Genomic DNA, 19,291 nt, shown 5'->3' with positions numbered 1-19,291 from the left:
TTCAAAAGTGATTGGTAGGCTAGTAAAGGCTTTTTTTTTTTATTCATGATTTATTAGATGATAATGGGTATTTCTTATGACATAATGATTTTATTAACAAATACAGAGTTTTTTACCATTACAATTACAATTAAAGGTTATGATAAGGTATGCAATGCTATACACTGGATTGTTAAGAATAATCCAAAGCAGTTTTTCTGATCCTTTATCTAGACCTGTTGTTTGTCTTTCCTCTTTAAAAATGTAATGTAGACCTCTTAGACAGTAAGTGCAACAAACTTATTTACAAAGAACTTAAACGTATTATCACTGGTAATTATCAGCGCTATTTTCTGGGAGATGCTGAAACCTCAGTAATAGATCAAGCTTACCTGTTATATATGGCACCCAGTTGCTCCAAAGTTGCAAATGTTTCAAAAGACATAAAAGTCTGAAACTCTATGTTTCTCTCTGTCAAAATATTTACTATTTTAGTATATTTTTCTTCGATGTACCTGTTTGTCTTCTCCCTTGCTCCTCTTTCTTTTTTTTCTTTTTTTTTTTCTTCTTCTCAAATTCAAACTCCGTGTTAGTGTCTTACTTTATTGATTGTTCCCTGTCTTATGTAGCCTACATTCTGCAATAAAAAAATAAAAATAAAATAAATAACAAACAATGATAACACTGTGAAAAGGAGGATTTATAAGGGTTATAAAATATTATTTATGAACATTTCATTTAGAAAAAATTACAATCTAAAATAAAAATGAATTAGCTAACAACCAAAGAGAGCGTTAAGAAGCTAAAGCTCAGCTATGTTTCACTGGTCCGCTATATTAAAATGCATTTAAATGTAGTGTAGTGCTATATGTCTTTATTCACCAAGAGGTCCTCGGCCTTAAAGTTGCGATGAATAACTTAAGTTTATGTTAATCATAAACATTATGAGGGCACATGAATGGAAAAAAAGCAATATTCCATGCAATATTCCATAAAAAAGAAGTATTGTCAATTTTAATTTCATGGTGATTTGGAGGTTTTAACTGTGCACTGTCCCTTTAAGAATGTTTCGGATGGCCCCGCCCTGTGAGTTTATTGGGCTCTTTGCTCAGCCCGGGTAGCGTTTGAAAATACAAGTGAAGGGTGGAGACCGACCGTCAGTTGGCTGCTAACCTAGCTGCTAGTTAACAAAATACATTTTATTGATATCTGTACCTCTTTTATTGTAGCTAGATTAAAGTTGTAAGCTTTAGTGATGTCGGAGGAGCTTGTGTGTTCAAAGCCGGAGGAGGTGAGAGACGCTGAGACTGAAAACACTAACAGCGTTGAAATCATCATCAAACTGACCAGCGAAAATTCACTGAACGATCATGATCATAATGTCAGCCAAGAGACGGAAAGAGACACAGAGACTCTCTGTACTGAGATCAGACCAAACCATAATCGAGTTTCTAAAGGTTTGTGATGTTTATACGCTAACGTGTTATATGACTATGACTGTGAGGTTTGTTGTCATTTGCATTAGTCTTAAACTCCTCCATTATTATGTCAAGTTACCATGTGCCACACACACACCCCTAAAATTGTCACGCGTTTGACGTTGACATTGATATTTTAACAATATCACATATGCCAAAACACATTTGGTTGTGTGGGTCTATAGGGCAAATTGCTGAACTGCCATTGCTGATGTTTTCAGAGTTATTTCAGACAGAAGAAGATGATGACGACGACAGCGGCACCCATTATCTGAGTGGTGATGAAAGACCCTGCTCTCATTTAAGGCGAGCAGAGAGACCAGGACATGGAAAACTGCTGGACACCTTCCAGACAGATCATCTTTTGTACTATGAGAGATTCAAGGCATATCAAGATTACATGCTTGGTAACCATTCAAACACTTTTGAAAGTCATCCACAACAATACACGAGTCAATAAGTGTATTTAAAAACCTGAAATGTTTGACAGGTGACTGTAAAACGTCTGAAGTAAAAGCCTTCACCGCTGAGTACCTGGAGAAGATAGTGGAGCCATGTGATTGGCAGGCCATATGGCACACTGATGTGTTTGACGTGCTGGTTGAAGTAAGTTCATTGAAGCATGTGGTGGCAAGTGCTTTTTGGGTATTTACTGTCAAGAAACAAAAAGGTCAATGTGTATGATTGAAGCTTTCACACAAAAGGATGTTTAAAAGGCTAAGGATTGTTGTTGTAGGTTGTTGACGTTGATTGTAAGGAGCTAAAGGCAAAGGTGGAGCTGGTTCTTCCAATGGAGTGTGAGACCAGAAGCTGTGATCTTACTGAAGAGTCCATGAAGTCCCTGCTGGAAGCTACACTTCATAAAGTTCCTCTTCTGGAGCTCTTGGTTGTCTACGATGAGTCTGGGGACTTTGATCAGACTGCTCTGGCCCTGGAACACCTCAGGTAAGTTAACCCATTAAATGTACTTTTTTTTTTTTTTTTTTTTTTTTCAGGGCTCTTCAATAAAGACTGCCAGATTGGGCCTGTGCTGCGTTGTCACGAAAGTTGATCATTCATTTGCATGTGTTTTTCCCACCCACATTTTTCCCCATGTGCGAATGAGTGCAGAAAACAGCTTGCGAGGACTGGATTGAGTTCTCTTTCGCATCTGCTTGTGCTTAAATGTGAATACTGAAAACATAAAAAAAAAGGATTATAAATATTTCTTATTAAAGGGATAGTTCACCCAAAAAAATCATTTACTCACCCTCATGTTGTTCCAAACCTGTATAATTTATTTATTCTGTTGAACACAAAGGAAGATATTTAGAAGAATGTGGGAAATATTTCTGGGGCATCAATAGTAAAATTTTTTCCCTCCTTACTATGGAAGTCAATGGTGCCCCAAAGCGGGCTGGTTACACACTTTCTTCAAAATATCATCTTTTGTGTTCAGCAGAACAAACAAAGAAATGTATACAGGTTTGGAACACTTTGAAGGTCAGTAAATGATGAAATTTTTGTTTTTTGGGTGAACTATCCCTTTAACCGACACCAGAGAACCGTGAACTTTATTTTATTATCATTTTTTATTATTATTATTATTATTATTGACTTATTTTATTATTGACCTAACTTATTAACTTGCAATATAAGGTCTTGCTTCAAGTAAATATTTAAGGTCAAAGAGGTTCAGCTGACAAAAAAAGTTGGATGTAAATGGCATGTAAATATGAAATTATATGAATTTGTATTTGAATGCCTTCCAAAGACAGTAATACATGGTTAAATGACTCACTGAGTGATAATTCAAATAATAATTAGTGTGTCAGGAGTTGATTAGATATGCAATGTTGAGAAGACACTTCTTAAAAGTGAAATGATTTCTGTAAATCAGTTATCAAATGCTGTGTGGGTCTCAGTTTTCAGTGATAGGCACATCACTATTATCTTGTGTGTGCAATTCCACAAACCTAGAAGACCTTCTGAACATATAAACAGTAGGCTTTTTTAGAAAGGAAATTTTAAAATATAACACAGAATTATGAATAATTTATTGCCATTTTGAGAAAAACATCAGTAGAAAAGTAACTAGTCTGATTACGAGTATTTTAAAATGAATTATAATCTAATAACAAGTACTTATTTTTTGGAATCTGATTATGTAATCCAGATTACATGTAGGCTAATCAGTTTCTACCCAGCACTGTTCTTAATCCATTAACTAATGTTAATTATACAGCTTGAAATATTGCAAACATGTGTGGTTTAGTGACCATGAGTGGGTGAGGTACTGTAGGCAAAAGGGACATTTAAATATTTAATGGACTGTGCCATTTGATATTCAAATCTGCCATATTGTGTGCACCCGAACATTGATGCAGTTGTATACGAGTTTGGTTTGTGATTCTGATGAGGTTCCTTTTGTTATACCGAACTGACTGGTTACATTGTTACTCACATCTCCCCCCACACTGTCTCTCTCCCCCTCCCCTCCCATCATTCACTCTTGCAGGTTTTTCTATAAGCATATCTGGAGGAAGTGGGATGAGGAAGATGAGGATGATGACTTTGATTACTTTGTTCGGTGTGTGGAGCCTCGTCTTAGGCTGTAAGTGTCCTCTGTGTGTCCTGTCTCTTCCCCTGAATCATGAACAAACACAGAGTTCATCAATGTGTAGTAATATCCTAAGCACTGGTTTAGTTATAAAAGAGCTGTGACCACCAGGTGGCAGTGTGTACTCAGTAATGAACAGTTCATTACAAGACAACACTTTAAATTGCTTGAGTAATCCAAATCTATTTACTCTTGGATTTTTTTTTTAAAGTCATTATAAAATTAGATGTTAATTTAAGCATGGGATATATAGTTTTAAACTCACATTGGCATAAACAATAGTGGAGATGATGTCAGACAAATTAAATGAGTCTAATGGCACACCTGAGACTTATTTTACTGAACTTCTTAAGTTTGAGTGCAATTCTTATGGTGCCCCTAGTAATGGAGAAATTCGTCATCACCCTTAACAAGATCATGGTTTTCTGTCTCTCACATTTTTTTTCCCCCATCTGTCCCTTCATGTATTTTCCACAGTTACTATGATATCTTGGAGGATCGAGTTCCAGCTGGTCTTGTCGCTGAGTATCACTCGGTACTGGCGCTCTGCTCGGGGAAGTTTCAGGAGTTCTCCAGCCTGAGAAGTGACCTGAACAGTGACTCCGAGTCTGAACAAGACAACGTGTCCATGGTGGAAGGGCTGCGCATGTACGAGCAGCTGGAAGCACTTAAGCGCAAGCTGCGTATTATTGAAAACCCACTGCTCAGGTTATTATTACTGCTGTGTGTGTTTGAGATTGAGAGGTGCCATGTATATTCGTGCCCACATTTGCTCTTCAACCCCCAAGTTAAGCAGGAGAGAAACATAAATGAGTGTAAATGTGATTAATATTGCTATCAGGCATTCATGGTTTTTGAAGTATTAACTTCTTTACGTTTTCCAAACCTCTGGATCAATACACGCTGCTCCATAATTAACCATCAGTCTTTCCTAGTTACCAGATTTCAGATCCACTGGGATCAAAGATGTGTTAATCTGAACAGCTGTGTTTGAGCATGTGTGCCTGTTAGTTCTTTGGTTTGCTTACCCGCACCACCTGCTTATCAATTGCAGGTATGTTCTGGGCTACAAGGTGAACTCTGGTCAGCAGTCATGCAGGGCAAAGGGGCCCCGTCCTGCTGGCGGCCATGTGGTCCACTTGGTATCTGCCTCATCCACAGTTCACCAGCTTCAAAGCTTGATAACTGACAAACTGATGCCCCACTATTCGAGTGAAGAGTTTGAAGTGCAGGTGTGTATAACCCTTTCTCTTTTTCATGGTGCAGTTATCATGCTGGTCAGAAGGCCTTACTCAGCTTTTCAGGATAAGGGTATTGTTTTCAGCTGTACTGGCTTTGTAAATGGGGATTTTAGGAGGGGTTTATGACATCTGGACTGTGAAAGAATGGGAGAAGCTCTTTGTTTTAAGCCATGACAGGACATTTGGTTGGGAAATATGGTATTTGAATTGGAAAAGGTCACTTCCCCTATCCAAGAGCTGAATCCTGATGGGGGAGGGTCTGATCATTTTAAATAAAGTAGTTTCAGACAAGGCAGGTTGAGCACAAATCCTGCACAAATGCTGATATTAATCCCCCTCTCTCCCATCACTGTCTTTTAATTTCCTGGGTTTACCTCCGAAAGGTTAATATCTGGGTGAGAGCGCTCTGGCCGCCTCGTAGCTCTTAAAAAAAAAAAAAAAAAAGTATCATTGATTTCACTTGTGCTAGTATAATTCTATGCCTGCTAGGTCTCAGTGAATAGTTTGGCCAGTAAAGTCTTACATGTGCTCTCTTCTCCATCTTCTGCTCGAGTAGTGCGATTAAAGAGCGGTTTGTGCGGAAAGCAGTTGTTAGGACGATATGATCACTGATGTGTCAAGGTGCTGTAATGTAGGATTTGTAAAGCGCAGTGCTCATGTACTAGCTCATGTTTGATCTCTCTTGTTCTGTGAGCCAGTTTATCCCTCTAGAACTGGTGCAAATGTGTGTGCTCGCATGCCTCTGTGTGTGTGTCAGACTGTTTTTACTCAGTGTGATTTAAAATTCTGTTTTCATTGCTTTCTCTTCAGGATAAAGATGAGTTGGACTAATGTGGTGTGTGTTTTGATCCCAGTTTCACAGTGACCCGGTGCTTGCGGTCAGTGCGTGCTATGAGGGCGATGTGGTCATCATATGCCCAGGCCTTTACATCATCACCAGCTCCATCAGTCTCGTCGACTCTATTGAGGTTGAAGGTAATCGCATGACTCACCATGTTATAGATCTTTTTGAAACATGTTCACAGATGAATTATTCAAGTTTTTAAAAATGCTTTTGACCTAGTAATGTTTTATCAGAATGTCATAACTGGGCCTTCTGGTGAAAACTACTGACATCTCTGGTGATGTGTGCAAGACTTCTCTAGTAATCTGATAAGCCACAATAGACGTTTTCAGTTGTACGTTTCTTTTTCATAGTGTTGATTTTTGGCAAATTTCATGGAAACTAATAGGGGTTAATTTGAAAATCAATTAAATGAAATTGAAGTTCAATGAAAGTCAAGTTCCAAAATGATTTAAAAAAAAAAGAAAAGTCAAGTAATTCTTAAGACTTTTTCTTAAGTCAAATTTCAAGCATTCTGAATCTCTATGATAGTTTTGTATGAGGACAGTTACAAAAAAATTATAATAATAATTTATGGATGAACCATCACTTTAAAATGTAGTGACATTTGTGATGTCTAAATCAATGGTTTGGCCAGTTTTAGCTGCAGTGATGTAGAGACATTTACCTTTATCATCCAAATTGATTGGAAGTTGGTACTTTACTTTTTTTGCATCTTCCTCCATCTAAAACTCAGAGGAAACCACCTGTGTTTTGTACTATACTTTTCCCTTTAATAAAGCTTTGTGAAACAGCATGCTTCATAACAGTAAGTCAGTAGTCTGGCACCATGCCTTGTTTGTCAAAATGGTTCCCTGGACGTGTATAAAATGAACACCGCAATCGGTGCGTGATATTAGGAAGCCTTCCGAGGTAATTGAGCTTGATGGAACAATAACCATCTTCCAATGATGGGGGGCGGAAATTAATTCATGAGGAATGTGGAGGCAAGCGAGCAGAGAGAGCACAGGGTCAGGGTCGAGTCTCTTTATGCAAATGGATGACCTGCAAAGTCAGATAGTGAAGAAGGAGGAAGAGGAAAGTTGGCCTGGGGGCCGCTGTTTAAATATGGAGGTTTTGTGTGCTTGGCATTCCCTCCTGCAGAGTCAGGGAAGCCCTGGAAGAGGAGATAACACACAGCCGGCTGCAGGCTCTACTACAGGAGAAGAGCAACTCAATTAGACCACTGCCAGATTACCATAAAAGAATGTCACATGTGCCTCTGTCTCAGGCTACGGCTTTATCGCCGAGATTATTTGAAGGAGCAGTAAATTGTTTTGCATGTTTTATGAGTATAAAAGACCATTTTCACAAACTGTGTGTTACCAATTTCGGTACCACAGCAAAATCTGTTGGAATGATTTTTTCTATTTTATTTAACTATTTGAAAAAAATATTAAATTCAATTCAATGACTTTATTTATGACGGTAATCATAAGTAAATAATACATATAAGCATTAAAGGCTACATGCTGTTTAAACGTAAATATTGCTTCCCATGGAGACGTAGCTAAATCTACTGTAGAGTGGCCTAATATAATTATTTCTGTCAATTTCTTAAAGACTTAAAGCAGCTGCCTATTAGTGGGTACCGAATATACCCGGTACTACAGAAATGCTGGTATCGTCATATTTTCAGTACTGACTTGAAGTACCGGTACTTTGACAACACTAATATATATACATATATATGTATATATGTGTGTGTGTGTGTATATAAAATATTTATTTTTTTAATATATTTTTGTATAATATTTTTAGAAATATTAATGTAAATTTATAACACTATCACTTTTTTATTTTTGTAAATGACAGAAAACAAGTTAACGCTGCCGCGTGAGTGTATCTAATACAGCGGCTGATGGAGTTTTCTGGCCAACATAATCAATCTCTTGGCATTTTTTTCCTCTTTTAGAAAGTTATAGAGTAGATTTTCTTTTGCTATTGGAGCAAATATGAATGCAGAGATTATGTTTGTTTCCACTCACCACTATAGAATTTGACCCTACTATGACTACTTTCGCTTCTTAGAATCCTGGAAATGTGAAAAAGATCCATTGAGACCTGCAACGGACGGTGTTGCGTCTTGTAGAGCAGGAAGTAGGATGTGTGATTCTGTCTTTTCCCCCATTTAAAGCATCCCACTGCTGTCAATTACAGTGAGATCTTCCACCAAATCCACTCTTGTTACCTGCAGGCATAGAAGTGAGGATGGTGCTGTGACCTTATTGGTCTATATTCAGCCTTTGGCATTTGAAAGAAGTGTGTGAGAGCTGACCAGGGTGCTGAAGTTCATCTGAGCATTGTTAGAAAACTCTGGAAGAAACCTGCTTCAGGACCATCTGTCAAAGAGCAGTGTGTAATGAAGCCGGGCTGTCAAACTCTGCGGCTTTGAACCGCTGCTCTCGCTGACCTGCCACCACTATCTCAAACTGACATGGTGCTAAGCTGACCTCTCAGTCATCAGTCTGCTATAGACTCAACACGATAGTTGATGGTCATTTAGGCACATTGTTACTTGGAAACCATGTGTCTAGACTGAGAGACGGTCTAATTTCCATAGAAAATTAGGTCCTTTATGGAGAGGCTTTGCTATAATGAGATGTTCTTTGCTGGATGGTAGGCATAGTGGTAAATGACAGTGATCCATCAGGGTTAAGGGCCTGTCAATTTCCCTTCTGCGTTTTTGTCATGCAGGTTCAGAAAATGTTTTATTCAAAGAGTGCAATTTTAACAGGTCCTTGTTACTATCGAAAATATGCCATCACTGGCTTGTTTTATAATAAGGGTAGTTTAGAGTTATTTTATTTAAAGAGACATAAACAACATTAAAAGCTCGCTGTGTTTGTTTGTTTTTTACTTCATTTCTTCATCTTGTTTGGTTCTATTTTATTTTGTATAATACTTTTCTTTTTGTAAGTTGCTTTGGATAAAAGTGTCTGGATAAGGGTTGGTCTTAAAGGGATAGTTCAGTATTTTAGACATGAATCTCTATAGCTTCCCCATAAGCAGTGTGGTGCATTGACCATGACTTACCCCCGACAGCGTCCTGTGAGCCGAGCTCCGGTCCAGTTTTGGTCAAGATGAAATTAGTCCGGCAAGTTTGCTGGGGTCACGGCAATAAAGCTTTTTTCTTCTCAAATCAATATGTGTTCAAAAGAGTGATATATTTGCAGCACAAAACCGCTGTCTATGGAGAGGTCAGACCTCGTAATGGCTTGGCACTATTTTCTTCCCCGTCATATCACTGCGCGCTGCCGCTACCTACAGCCAGCTGGGAGCTGCGCAGGCGCACACCACTTTTTCAGTTGTTCGGCAGTGTTTACAGCAGTGTTTACGTGCTCAGAACAGCTACACGAACGAGCTAACATAGCTACTCACCAAGAGCGATCAGTTTGTACAAGCTTTGTAGAAAATGGTGCGGACTTGTGACTATCCGGACTGTACAAACAAAGATGTGGCGCTTTTTGACGTAACTCGTCATCTGTGTATTCAGGTTCGTAAAGATATCCTTTTGGCTGTGTGTCGAAGTCAATGTTGTCATCGTCGCTGCTGTAGTCAGACATGTTATCGTTCTCTTTACGAGCTGTAAACAAAGTGACACGTGCGCGGCTCCCAGCTGGCTGTAGGTAGCGGCAGCGCGCAGTGATATGACGGGGAAGAAAATAGTGCCAAGCCATTACGAGGTCTGACCTCTCCATAGACAGCGGTTTTGTGCTGCAAATATATCACTCTTTTGAACACATATTGATTTGAGAAGAAAAAAGCTTTATTGCCGTGACCCCAGCAAACTTGCCGGACTAATTTCATCTTGACCAAAACTGGACCGGAGCTCGGCTCACAGGACGCTGTCGGGGGTAAGTCATGGTCAATGCACCACACTGCTTATGGGGAAGCTATAGAGATTCATGTCTAAAATACTGAACTATCCCTTTAAAAGCACTTTTTCCAAAGGCATTTCTCTCCCTGTCTTCCCTCAGGATACGGTCTGCCGGACGAGGTGGTGATCGAGAAGCGTAACAAGGGTGACTCTTTTGTGGAGTCAACTGGGGCAAACGTCAAACTCTCAAATCTAAAGTTCATACAGCGCGACGCCATTGAAGGCATCTTGTGTGAGTCTTAAAGGAAATTGGCCTGTCCCTTTCCCCTCTTTCCAGCTGTTTGTCAAAGAGTCTTGAGGGACTGCTGCTGTTGAATGGGCCGCAGTATATCCACCCGAGACCTGATGTGCATTCATTTGGCCAGTGACAAGTCATCTTATGTTTTCCTTGTCATTTCATTGGTGAGCCATTCTGGCATGTCTAGCCTAGGGAGCTTTTAAATCTGTATCCCCGTGTGGAGCTGCACTAAAGGTTTGTTTCCTGTGGGATTTCTGATCTGGTCAGATAAATAGCTATGTTTATGATCTACTAGATATCCTGCTTGCTTCCAAAACAATGTTTCCTACAGTATTAAGGCAGTGCGATAGCTAAAAAAAAAAAAAAAAAACTCACTATTTTTCAGACTTTTATGTATAAATATTTAATATGTATCCTGTTTATGTATTTGGTCTGCAGTGGCTTAAATTGGCTTTTAAATATAATTTTGATCAAACAGGCATTGTTGCCTAATTGGATATTTAAACATTTTAATGCAAGAACTAAAATGCAATAAAAATCTAGTTGAAAGTAATCAAGGCATGTTTTCTATACGTCTTTAACTGAAGGAACATTCTATTTATTTCTATATATACATACAGCACAGCAAATAAATTAATACACAGCAAGGATGCATTCAATTTGTTCAAAAGTGACAGTAAATACTTTTACATTGCATAGAAATTCTATAAATGCTGATTTAAATAAATGCTGATGTTTTAACCTTTTTTTATTTTATCAAAAAACTAAACTGATTCCCATATATGAATAAAACTTGCCATTCTTGCAGCTAAAGTGTAAATAAAAGATGCAATTTAACACTTTCATACTCACAAGTCAAGATCTTGGATCTAATCTAACGTCTTAAAAATCATTGTGATGTCAATTTTGTTTAATTTTATATTGTGTATATTCAATATAGTCCAGCACTATTTTCAGCCTTTATACTGTATGTGACCGGAAACTGTTCCTCCTTGCATGTCCTGCCACCATCCTCCAATGTCTTTTCAATTTGTCACCCTTTATCTTTCATCAGGTGTTCGCCAGGGGAAGCTGGAAATGGAAAATTGTGTGATGCAGTGTGAGACCACAGGTGTGATAGTGCGATCGGCGGCCCAGCTCTCAATGAACATGTGTGACCTGTACGGCTCCAAGGTAAGCTGCACTGGCACACGGTACCTCACGTAAATTCTAAAATGACTTTTGAAATGGGTATTACCATTTGAATTTATAGCTCCATCATCTATCCTTTATGATGGTTAATACACTATGAGATACAGGTGTGAAAGATCACGTCAGCAGCATTCTTTGACTGATTTACCAACAACCATGTTACTGAAGAGCCTCTTCTTCATTTACTAATACCGTTATCGTTTGTTCTGATGGTCGCTGTGCGCTTGCTTCAGGGGGCCGGTGTAGAGATCTATCCTGGGAGTGTATGCTGTCTGGTGGGCAACGGCATCCATCACTGCAAGGAGGGGATCCTGATTAAGGTGAGCAAGATGGATGAGCTTCTGCTCTTCTAAATGCCTATAGATTAGCCCGTCTAGCTCCTGGTTACTGCTAATCGTTGCCCAGGCAACAGCAAGTATTTTACCTGGGCAAACTGTAGAGCTGTCTTGGTATCGTATTAATGTCCTTAGTGGATTAATGCATTTAGAAGACCTCCAGAGAATTTAGCCCCTTAATGCGTTAGTGGAGTGGGACTTCACTGGCTGCCATGGGGCGTCTTTGATGGTAATAGCTCTAAGCTGTGTCACCAGAGGTCAGTACGCTCACACAGTTCAGAGGAAAGCTCAGAAAAGCCAGTGAGCACCCTGCAGTTGTTGACACGTCTTTGTGGAAAATTTTGCAGATCGGCTTCAAAAGTGTTTCATGAGCTGAAGTATTATCTGATGGCTTTCTCAAGTCAGTGTTAGTGTTTCACCTGAGAGCAAATTAGATTCACACACAGGTGTAGCAGCATCCCAAAAAGATTTTTCTGTAATTAACTCTAGTGGAATAATTGGATTTTACCTACCTTTCCTAATGCTTTTGTGCATTTGTGTACATGCTGCGCCTTCCCAACCTCAGTCTTTCATTCTTCCTCACGTTGCTTTGGCCAAAAAGAGATGCAAGTGTGTGCGTGCATGATCATTTGTGTAGGCATGCTGCGTGTTTACCACCCCCTGCTTCCCCTTTGGCAGGATTTTGCAGATGAGTTGGATGCCATGCCTAAGATCACCATGGTGAACAACGTGATCCACAACAATCAAGGCTACGGCGTTATCTTGGTCAAACCAGGTGACGCCACCGTGGAGGATCTGCCCCCAGAGCCCAATGCCGCAGGTGCCTCTCTCTTTTTCTGTCTGCTCCCGCCGCCTCAGTTCAACAGAAGCAGGGCATATTCTCAAATTAACACCAGCTAGTTCATTAAGAGCGGTTATCTTGAAGTACCTAGCAACACCTGGAAATGTAGAAACACTAACATCTGCTCCAGGTTTTGTGCAGACAAATTGCTGCAAGCATTAAATTAAAATGTTCCACTTTTTTGGTTCTAAAGTAGTGTTACTTTTCTGTCTTAGAGTTAGAACAAAAAAGTACAATTCTGAAGAATCTTCTCACAGCTCTTTTTATACAACTACTGTTGATTAGAGTCCAGCTTTTTAAGCTTAAAAAATGAAAGCACTGAATGAAGCATGATAAACAGATTACATTTTAATTATTAGCTGATATTAGAGATTTGTGTTGGTCAATACTGCATATTTAATAGTACACATGCTCATTTCCCCAATTTTTACATTTAATTACTTTTGCCATTATCAAAAGCTCACTTAAAGTTAATCTTTAAAGTTTTCAAACTCCATCAATAATTTCCAAACTTTTTATTTTGTCAGCTGTAACACCTTTGACCTAAACTGTTGACTTGAAGTACCCCCTGAGATTTTAAGGGTGTATTTACACCCGTTTTGTTTGGTTCGATTAAATTGAACTCAAATTTGTTTCCCCCCTTGGTGCGGATCTTTTGGGCAGGTGTGAATACAGCAATAACACTCGGGAGCGGACCAAACAACTCTGGTACGGTTTGTTTAAGGTGTGAACATGACCCAACCCAATTGCAGAAAGCACTGCGCTGGGTCAGATTTTTATTATGTAATTTGGGGTGATGAAATGCCTATACAATAGGGGTGCAACGGATCGCAGTTGATCTATGATCCGTACGGGCCAGCTGCCCCACGGTTCGGCACGCATGTGATTCGCCGGATTAACTGCTAAATTTAACCATCATTGAGTGAAAGTTTATAATTTGGATGTTTGCCAATTTACACATTCAAACAATTTTAAACGCAGAAGAACAGGCGAAAGTCGGGACTCGCACGTTATCTGTGCGTACAGCCACACACCCAAAGCACGCGCACAGAAAGAGAAAGAGAGGCGCGTTTCAGATAGCGCTCAAAACCGAATTGATTCATCTTTTGCATTTCCTTGCTCTTGAACAGACACATGCACACAAAATTATGTTAAAAAAAACTTGTCTAAATACCTGTCTCAGCATGTATTCTCTCGGTTATGTCATAAGTGAACAGTTGAGAAAAAACCCAAAAGTTTTGACAGCAGACACCTAATATTCCTACTGTTATCTGTCTCATTAATGTTAATAAATCAACAAAATACAGCTTTAACAAAGATGAAACTATATTTAATTTCTACAGTGAACAAATAGTGTTTTACATTTAGGCTTAATTATAGATTTCTGTACCTGAATACTACTGTTAGACTTTGTCATTTTTGTTATTTAGTATTCATCTCTGCTTGTAATTTTTGTATTTGTTCTTATTTTGTTACTGACTGTTCACTTGTTTTTAATAATGTTTGAACTTTATCAGTTAGGCTAGTAGTTATTTTTTATGTGGTACAACACATAAAAAAAAAAAAAAAATTTTTTTGTTATGCTGGTTGAAAGTCTCCTCATATCCTGATAGCAATTGCTCTAAGCGGTCTAAATGTATTTTTATAAATATGTCGTCTGTGGAAGAAGTAGGACCATAAAATATTCGTTCAATCGTTGCGTTAGTTCCGAGCGGGCCTATAGCATGAGTTCCCTGTCGGTAAATGTGTTTGGATACACACTGCGCATCCAGTTCACGCAGACATAATGAGTCATCAGCGCGTTCACTCTCATCGTGGAAACCCTGTCATGCAAGAAATATTATTACACACAGACAAGTTTCGCTAGCTAAACAAACCGAAAACTTGCTGCATCTATTTCCGTTTTTAAGAATTTGTTTACGTTTGGTATTGTAGTGTTACTCACTGTACTGTACAGTTTTCTCACCGGTGAATGACACGTGATGTATTGCAGTAGCGTTGTCTCCGGTCTTCTTGGCTGTGCGCGTTCATGCTTTCAGGAGGCGTGGCTTTGGACAGCGATTTGCAGGGAGGGTGGGACATACGCTTTTACTGCTATCAGGCTAAAGTTAGCATTTTCCCAGATGTTTTACAGCAACTTTAAGTAATAAATGAAAAGCAAAGTTACGTAACCGCCAGAACCGTCTTGCAGCACATCTTCGTCTTTGCAAAATCCTAATTACAACATTGTGTATATGACATTGTATCATATGATGCTCATAAGTTTCTTCATATTGCGGTAGTTGCTGATAACACCAAATCAGTAAAAGAATAAAAATTGCACTCCGAAAGATCTCCATGATTAGCCTTTTTTTGCACTTGCTGCTTTTCCCTGCTTGAGAATTTCTGTCCAATGAATGGATGACCTTAGCACACGTGTGGTTTTGTTTACAAATTTTGGTTCACTTGCAAAAAGGGCAGTGTGAAAGCGAACCACACCAAACAAAAAATCAACATTGTATTTGGTCCGGACCAAAGCAAGTGAACAATACATTTGCAGATCACTGCAACTGGTCATTGGGTCCAGTCCAATTCGTGAACCAGATCAACTGCATGGCTTCAGAAATGACTCGTATGACTTGTATGGACTACTTTTATAATGCTGGTAATTTTTGTCCTTTTTGGATTTTCATAGAAGTGGTCATTGTATAGATGATTTTTCTTGTTTAGTTCCATAGAACAAAATATAACCGCATTTGATTTTGAAACAACATGAGGTGACATGAGTGTTAAAGGCTCAGGGAAGGAGGAGGTGGGAACCAGAGAACGTTAAACATAAACTTTAATCAAAAAATACACAAACAAAAAAATGAAAGTAAAGCGGCAGACCCTCATGGATGACTGCATATAAACATAATAAAACACAACATAAATGTCCCAGACCTGGTCCTGCTCTGTTGAGACCGGTGTGGTGCGCAGGTTACGCCCATTATCACTCATGCCACCGGCCTTGCTCCATTCCCACAGCTCTCGGCCCTGCTCTATGTAGGTTTGTAACAAATATGCATAATGCCATTCTATGGTCTTCATTGGCTGCCTGCAAACAATGTCTACTTTGACCCGCCATCAGACGCTGTAGTTGTAGCTGAGGCCTGGAAGAGTTTGGTTTGTTTACATGTTGAGAAGATGCTGATTCCTGCTCTGTGAAAGCAAATCCACTTTGCATGCGCTTCCAAAGGATGAGGACTCTGGCTTGAATTGACACGAAAAAACCAATGCTATCGTTACTATTCTAAGCCTCCAGAGTTGAAATTCAGATTTGGTAATGAGCGTTTCGTTTCCAGCATGCACTGCAAGCGGTCGATCTGAGCAGTGTAGGCTCTCGGAAAAGAGAGGTTTCTCCTTTATCGAACCGTTTCAGGCACTGTGAGAAAAGAGCTGATGGTGCAAAGTATTATGAGAAAATTAAAGTGTTTTCTTTTACCTTGAATGCATGTTAACCTGTTGACCTCCCCAACAAAATTAGGAACTTTTAAAATATCTTAATAGGGGCGCGATTCATTCACATGTTTTTTATGCTGAATTTTGAAATACAGTAATTATTGTAATTTATTGGGAAATATATGAAAATGTGCTTCAACTAATAATACAGTACATTAATAATACATTCAGGGCCATTGTCCAGGGCCAGTCCACTCCTTTTTTTTTTCTGCTTCGTGTCTTTGGTGTTTTTGTATGGGCAATACTGTAACCTTGATGTTTTTTTTTTTTTTACTTTCACACATCTCATCTTCTTTGCCACAAATTAAATAGGCCACGACCAGTCTCCCCATTAATGTAAATGGTTCTGTGTGTGCCTGCATACGCCACAAGCCTTTTTAGCTCATGAAGGAACCCGCAGGAATCAGTCCGACTATGTGAAAAGTGCTCTACTTTCTCCTGCGGTAATATCTGTGAAAATATATTCGCTTGCATAAAATTTTTGTTAAAAATGCCCCCCTGGGGCTGTTGGAAGGCCTGTCCGTAATGACTGCCATCCCCACGGTACTTTTCTTCAGCAAGATTGACTTTTTTTTCCATCTCTCAGCCAGCTCCGTTTAGAGAAAAGGAAAGAACGGAAATACGCTTGACATTCAGTGAAGGGCAGCTGTGAACGCAGTGTGCTTAATTTCTGAAATATGCTTTGCAGAAGGCGTCTCGGCTTCAAATTACAAGTAGACCATACTTCTCCCTCTGGCTCCTTTATGTTTTGCCTCTAACCATCTGCCTTTGTCTAATAGGCGCTTTGGCATACTGACTTTCTGTTCTGCATTGTTTAAATAGCACTTTCAGTCGACGTGTTTTTTTTTTTTTTTTTTTTTTTTTGAGAGTTGGAATTCAGAACTAATAGATTTATCTTATTCAGTCCAGCTGAAATAAAACATATTGGAAGGAAAAGGTAGGTTATGTTATAGTTGTATGTATGTATATAGCAATGCGTTAAGAAAAGCTTTACACTGCTAACAGCTGGCTTTCCTAAAGACGCTTTCTTTTTTCTCCTAGAATATATGAAATTAAAGTCTCTCTGTCTAGTATTACACTACAATTGTCCCTTGCGTCATTTGTTTTTCCAGGAACAGCAGGGTTCAGTTTTAGTGCAAAAGCCCTCCATTTAGAGGAGAGTCGTAGATGTATCTAACACATCCTTTTATTGTACCCTATCATTTTCGGGCTGACTATAACCATTCATATTGCTTTCCGCTGTAAAGTTGAATGAGAGCATGTTGTGTGGATGCATCATTCTCAGCTGCCTGCTTTTTGGTCAAGAATTAAAGGAATAATTTGCCCAAAAAGTAGTATTCTATCATTCACTCTCACTCATGTTGTTTCAAACCTATACATCTTCACACTTTTTTTCCAATTATAGCGAATCACATTTTCTTTAAAGTTTAAGGTTTTAGATTAAAAATGCTATCCCCAAAAACAATTTAAAACCAGATCTATTCTGAAGCCTGTCTCTTCTGTTTTGTCAGATGAGAGAGAGGAAGAATCTGAGGACACTGGAGTAAAACCAGAGGCAGATTTGGATGAGGACGATGATGATGATTGTGTTGTGCCCATCATTGTGGTGGAGGAAGAGTGTCCAGCCATCAAACATAGCCACTCCATCCCTCCAGACTTCACGGAGGGAAATTATGCCATCAAGCAAGAGTTGGTTGCCACGTCGGCCAAAAAACATGGGCTTCAGAAGAGCCGGATAAAAGCATTAGGGGCCATGCAGGCTGATGAGAATCTACTCTCACAGGAAATGTTTATTTCCATTCATGGGAATCAATTCAAGCTCAATGGCAAGGGCAGCTTTGGTACCTTCCTGTATTGAAGGCTTCTCGATGGCAGACATGCACAGACACACTTTACTGTTGAACTATTTATTCTGTTATTTCTTCAATTTTGCTACAAGTTTACTTTGAGAGATTTTTATTCATTTCATTGTGTGAGTGAAATGCAAAATGAATTAAATGCATGCTAAAATGTGTAGGCTTTTAAAAATGTCTCTTTTTAACCTGTGCATTTTTTGGGGATTTAATTTATCATACATTGAAACACTTGTACATATAATAACACAAAAAAGAGCAGCACCTTGGTAATTTTCTGTTCACACTATCTCATGTTTTAGAACAAACATGTTCACAGACAAAATAATTGTTTTTTTTTTTTCTTGAGAGTTCACACAGTTCATGTTTTGTCCACACTCTAGTTTAATGGTTACTATTGTTACTAATAAGCTCTAAAAAGCATTTGGTCTCTGAAAAGTGAAGGTTTTTTTTTTTTTTTGTCTCAATTATTTTGTAGAAATAAAGTGTTATTGTTCCAAATGGCAAAAATCTGCTTTATGTTGTCATATATATATATATATATAGAAGAGTTAATTACTGGTTTTGCTGGTGTATAGGGGTTCCTTTTGTGACTAAAAATTTTACTCCCATTAATTAAAGAATTCTAATATTAATAACATTTTTAATAATTCTCAGAAATTAAAGGTAAACCTTATTACGTTTTAAGTCTGATTTAAGGAGCTGGTTTGACCTGCATTAGCCAAACTTGTTCTCTAAAACCAGCAGTGAGGCTAATTTATTTTAAATGGGGAAATAAATGAATCACAAAAAAATCATTATGATATCTTTGAACTGCATTAATGTGAAATATAACAATACAAATTAATTGAATAAAATGAGATGGAGAACAATTAAAGAATGTTAATGGTTTGTCTGTTCAGTTATCCATCCTTATACACCCTCCTTGTCAATTTCAGTATTACACCAAATTTATTTATGAATCTTAATTAACTGTCGCTTTAAACTGCAACATAGAAGCATGCGTATAGTTAAGTCCTATTCTATTTAAGGAGACTTATGGGAATTAAGGAATTCTCTTCCTGTTTATAACCCATTCATACGTTTTTCTTAGTTTCACAAGATATCTGTGTTTGTTGTATAGGTCAAAGTCTTTGAGCGGAATCGATGAGATGCACACAACCACACACACGCCTTTCTTTTTGAAGGAGAAAAAAGACCCTGGGTGTATTGATTTCTTTTTTTCCTTCTACTGATTCTTCTGGCATATTTTAGATGCAACAGAAATGGAGGGGAAAAGAAAAGAAGTGACGG

General features: G+C 38.6%; 1 protein-coding gene across 1 annotated transcript; it reads left to right on the top strand.

Moving 5' to 3' along the window:
• Positions 1-1,092: 1,092 nt before the first annotated feature.
• shcbp1 (SHC SH2-domain binding protein 1) lies at positions 1,093-18,503 on the top strand. Its single transcript, XM_079867394.1, has 13 exons — positions 1,093-1,436; positions 1,679-1,864; positions 1,948-2,063; positions 2,194-2,402; positions 3,955-4,050; positions 4,534-4,764; positions 5,111-5,288; positions 6,152-6,272; positions 10,161-10,292; positions 11,353-11,471; positions 11,723-11,809; positions 12,503-12,644; positions 17,657-18,503. Exons 1-13 carry the CDS (start codon positions 1,235-1,237, stop codon positions 18,001-18,003), a joined length of 2,166 nt encoding a protein of 721 aa, XP_079723520.1. The 5' UTR covers positions 1,093-1,234; the 3' UTR covers positions 18,004-18,503.
• Positions 18,504-19,291: the final 788 nt, after the last annotated feature.

Source organism: Squalius cephalus (assembly GCF_949319135.1).
Source record: "Squalius cephalus genome assembly, chromosome: 3".
In the NCBI taxonomy this organism is placed as follows: domain Eukaryota; kingdom Metazoa; phylum Chordata; class Actinopteri; order Cypriniformes; family Leuciscidae; genus Squalius; species Squalius cephalus.
Note: the sequence above shows the minus strand (reverse complement) of the source record. Positions and strands in the feature narration are given on the sequence as shown.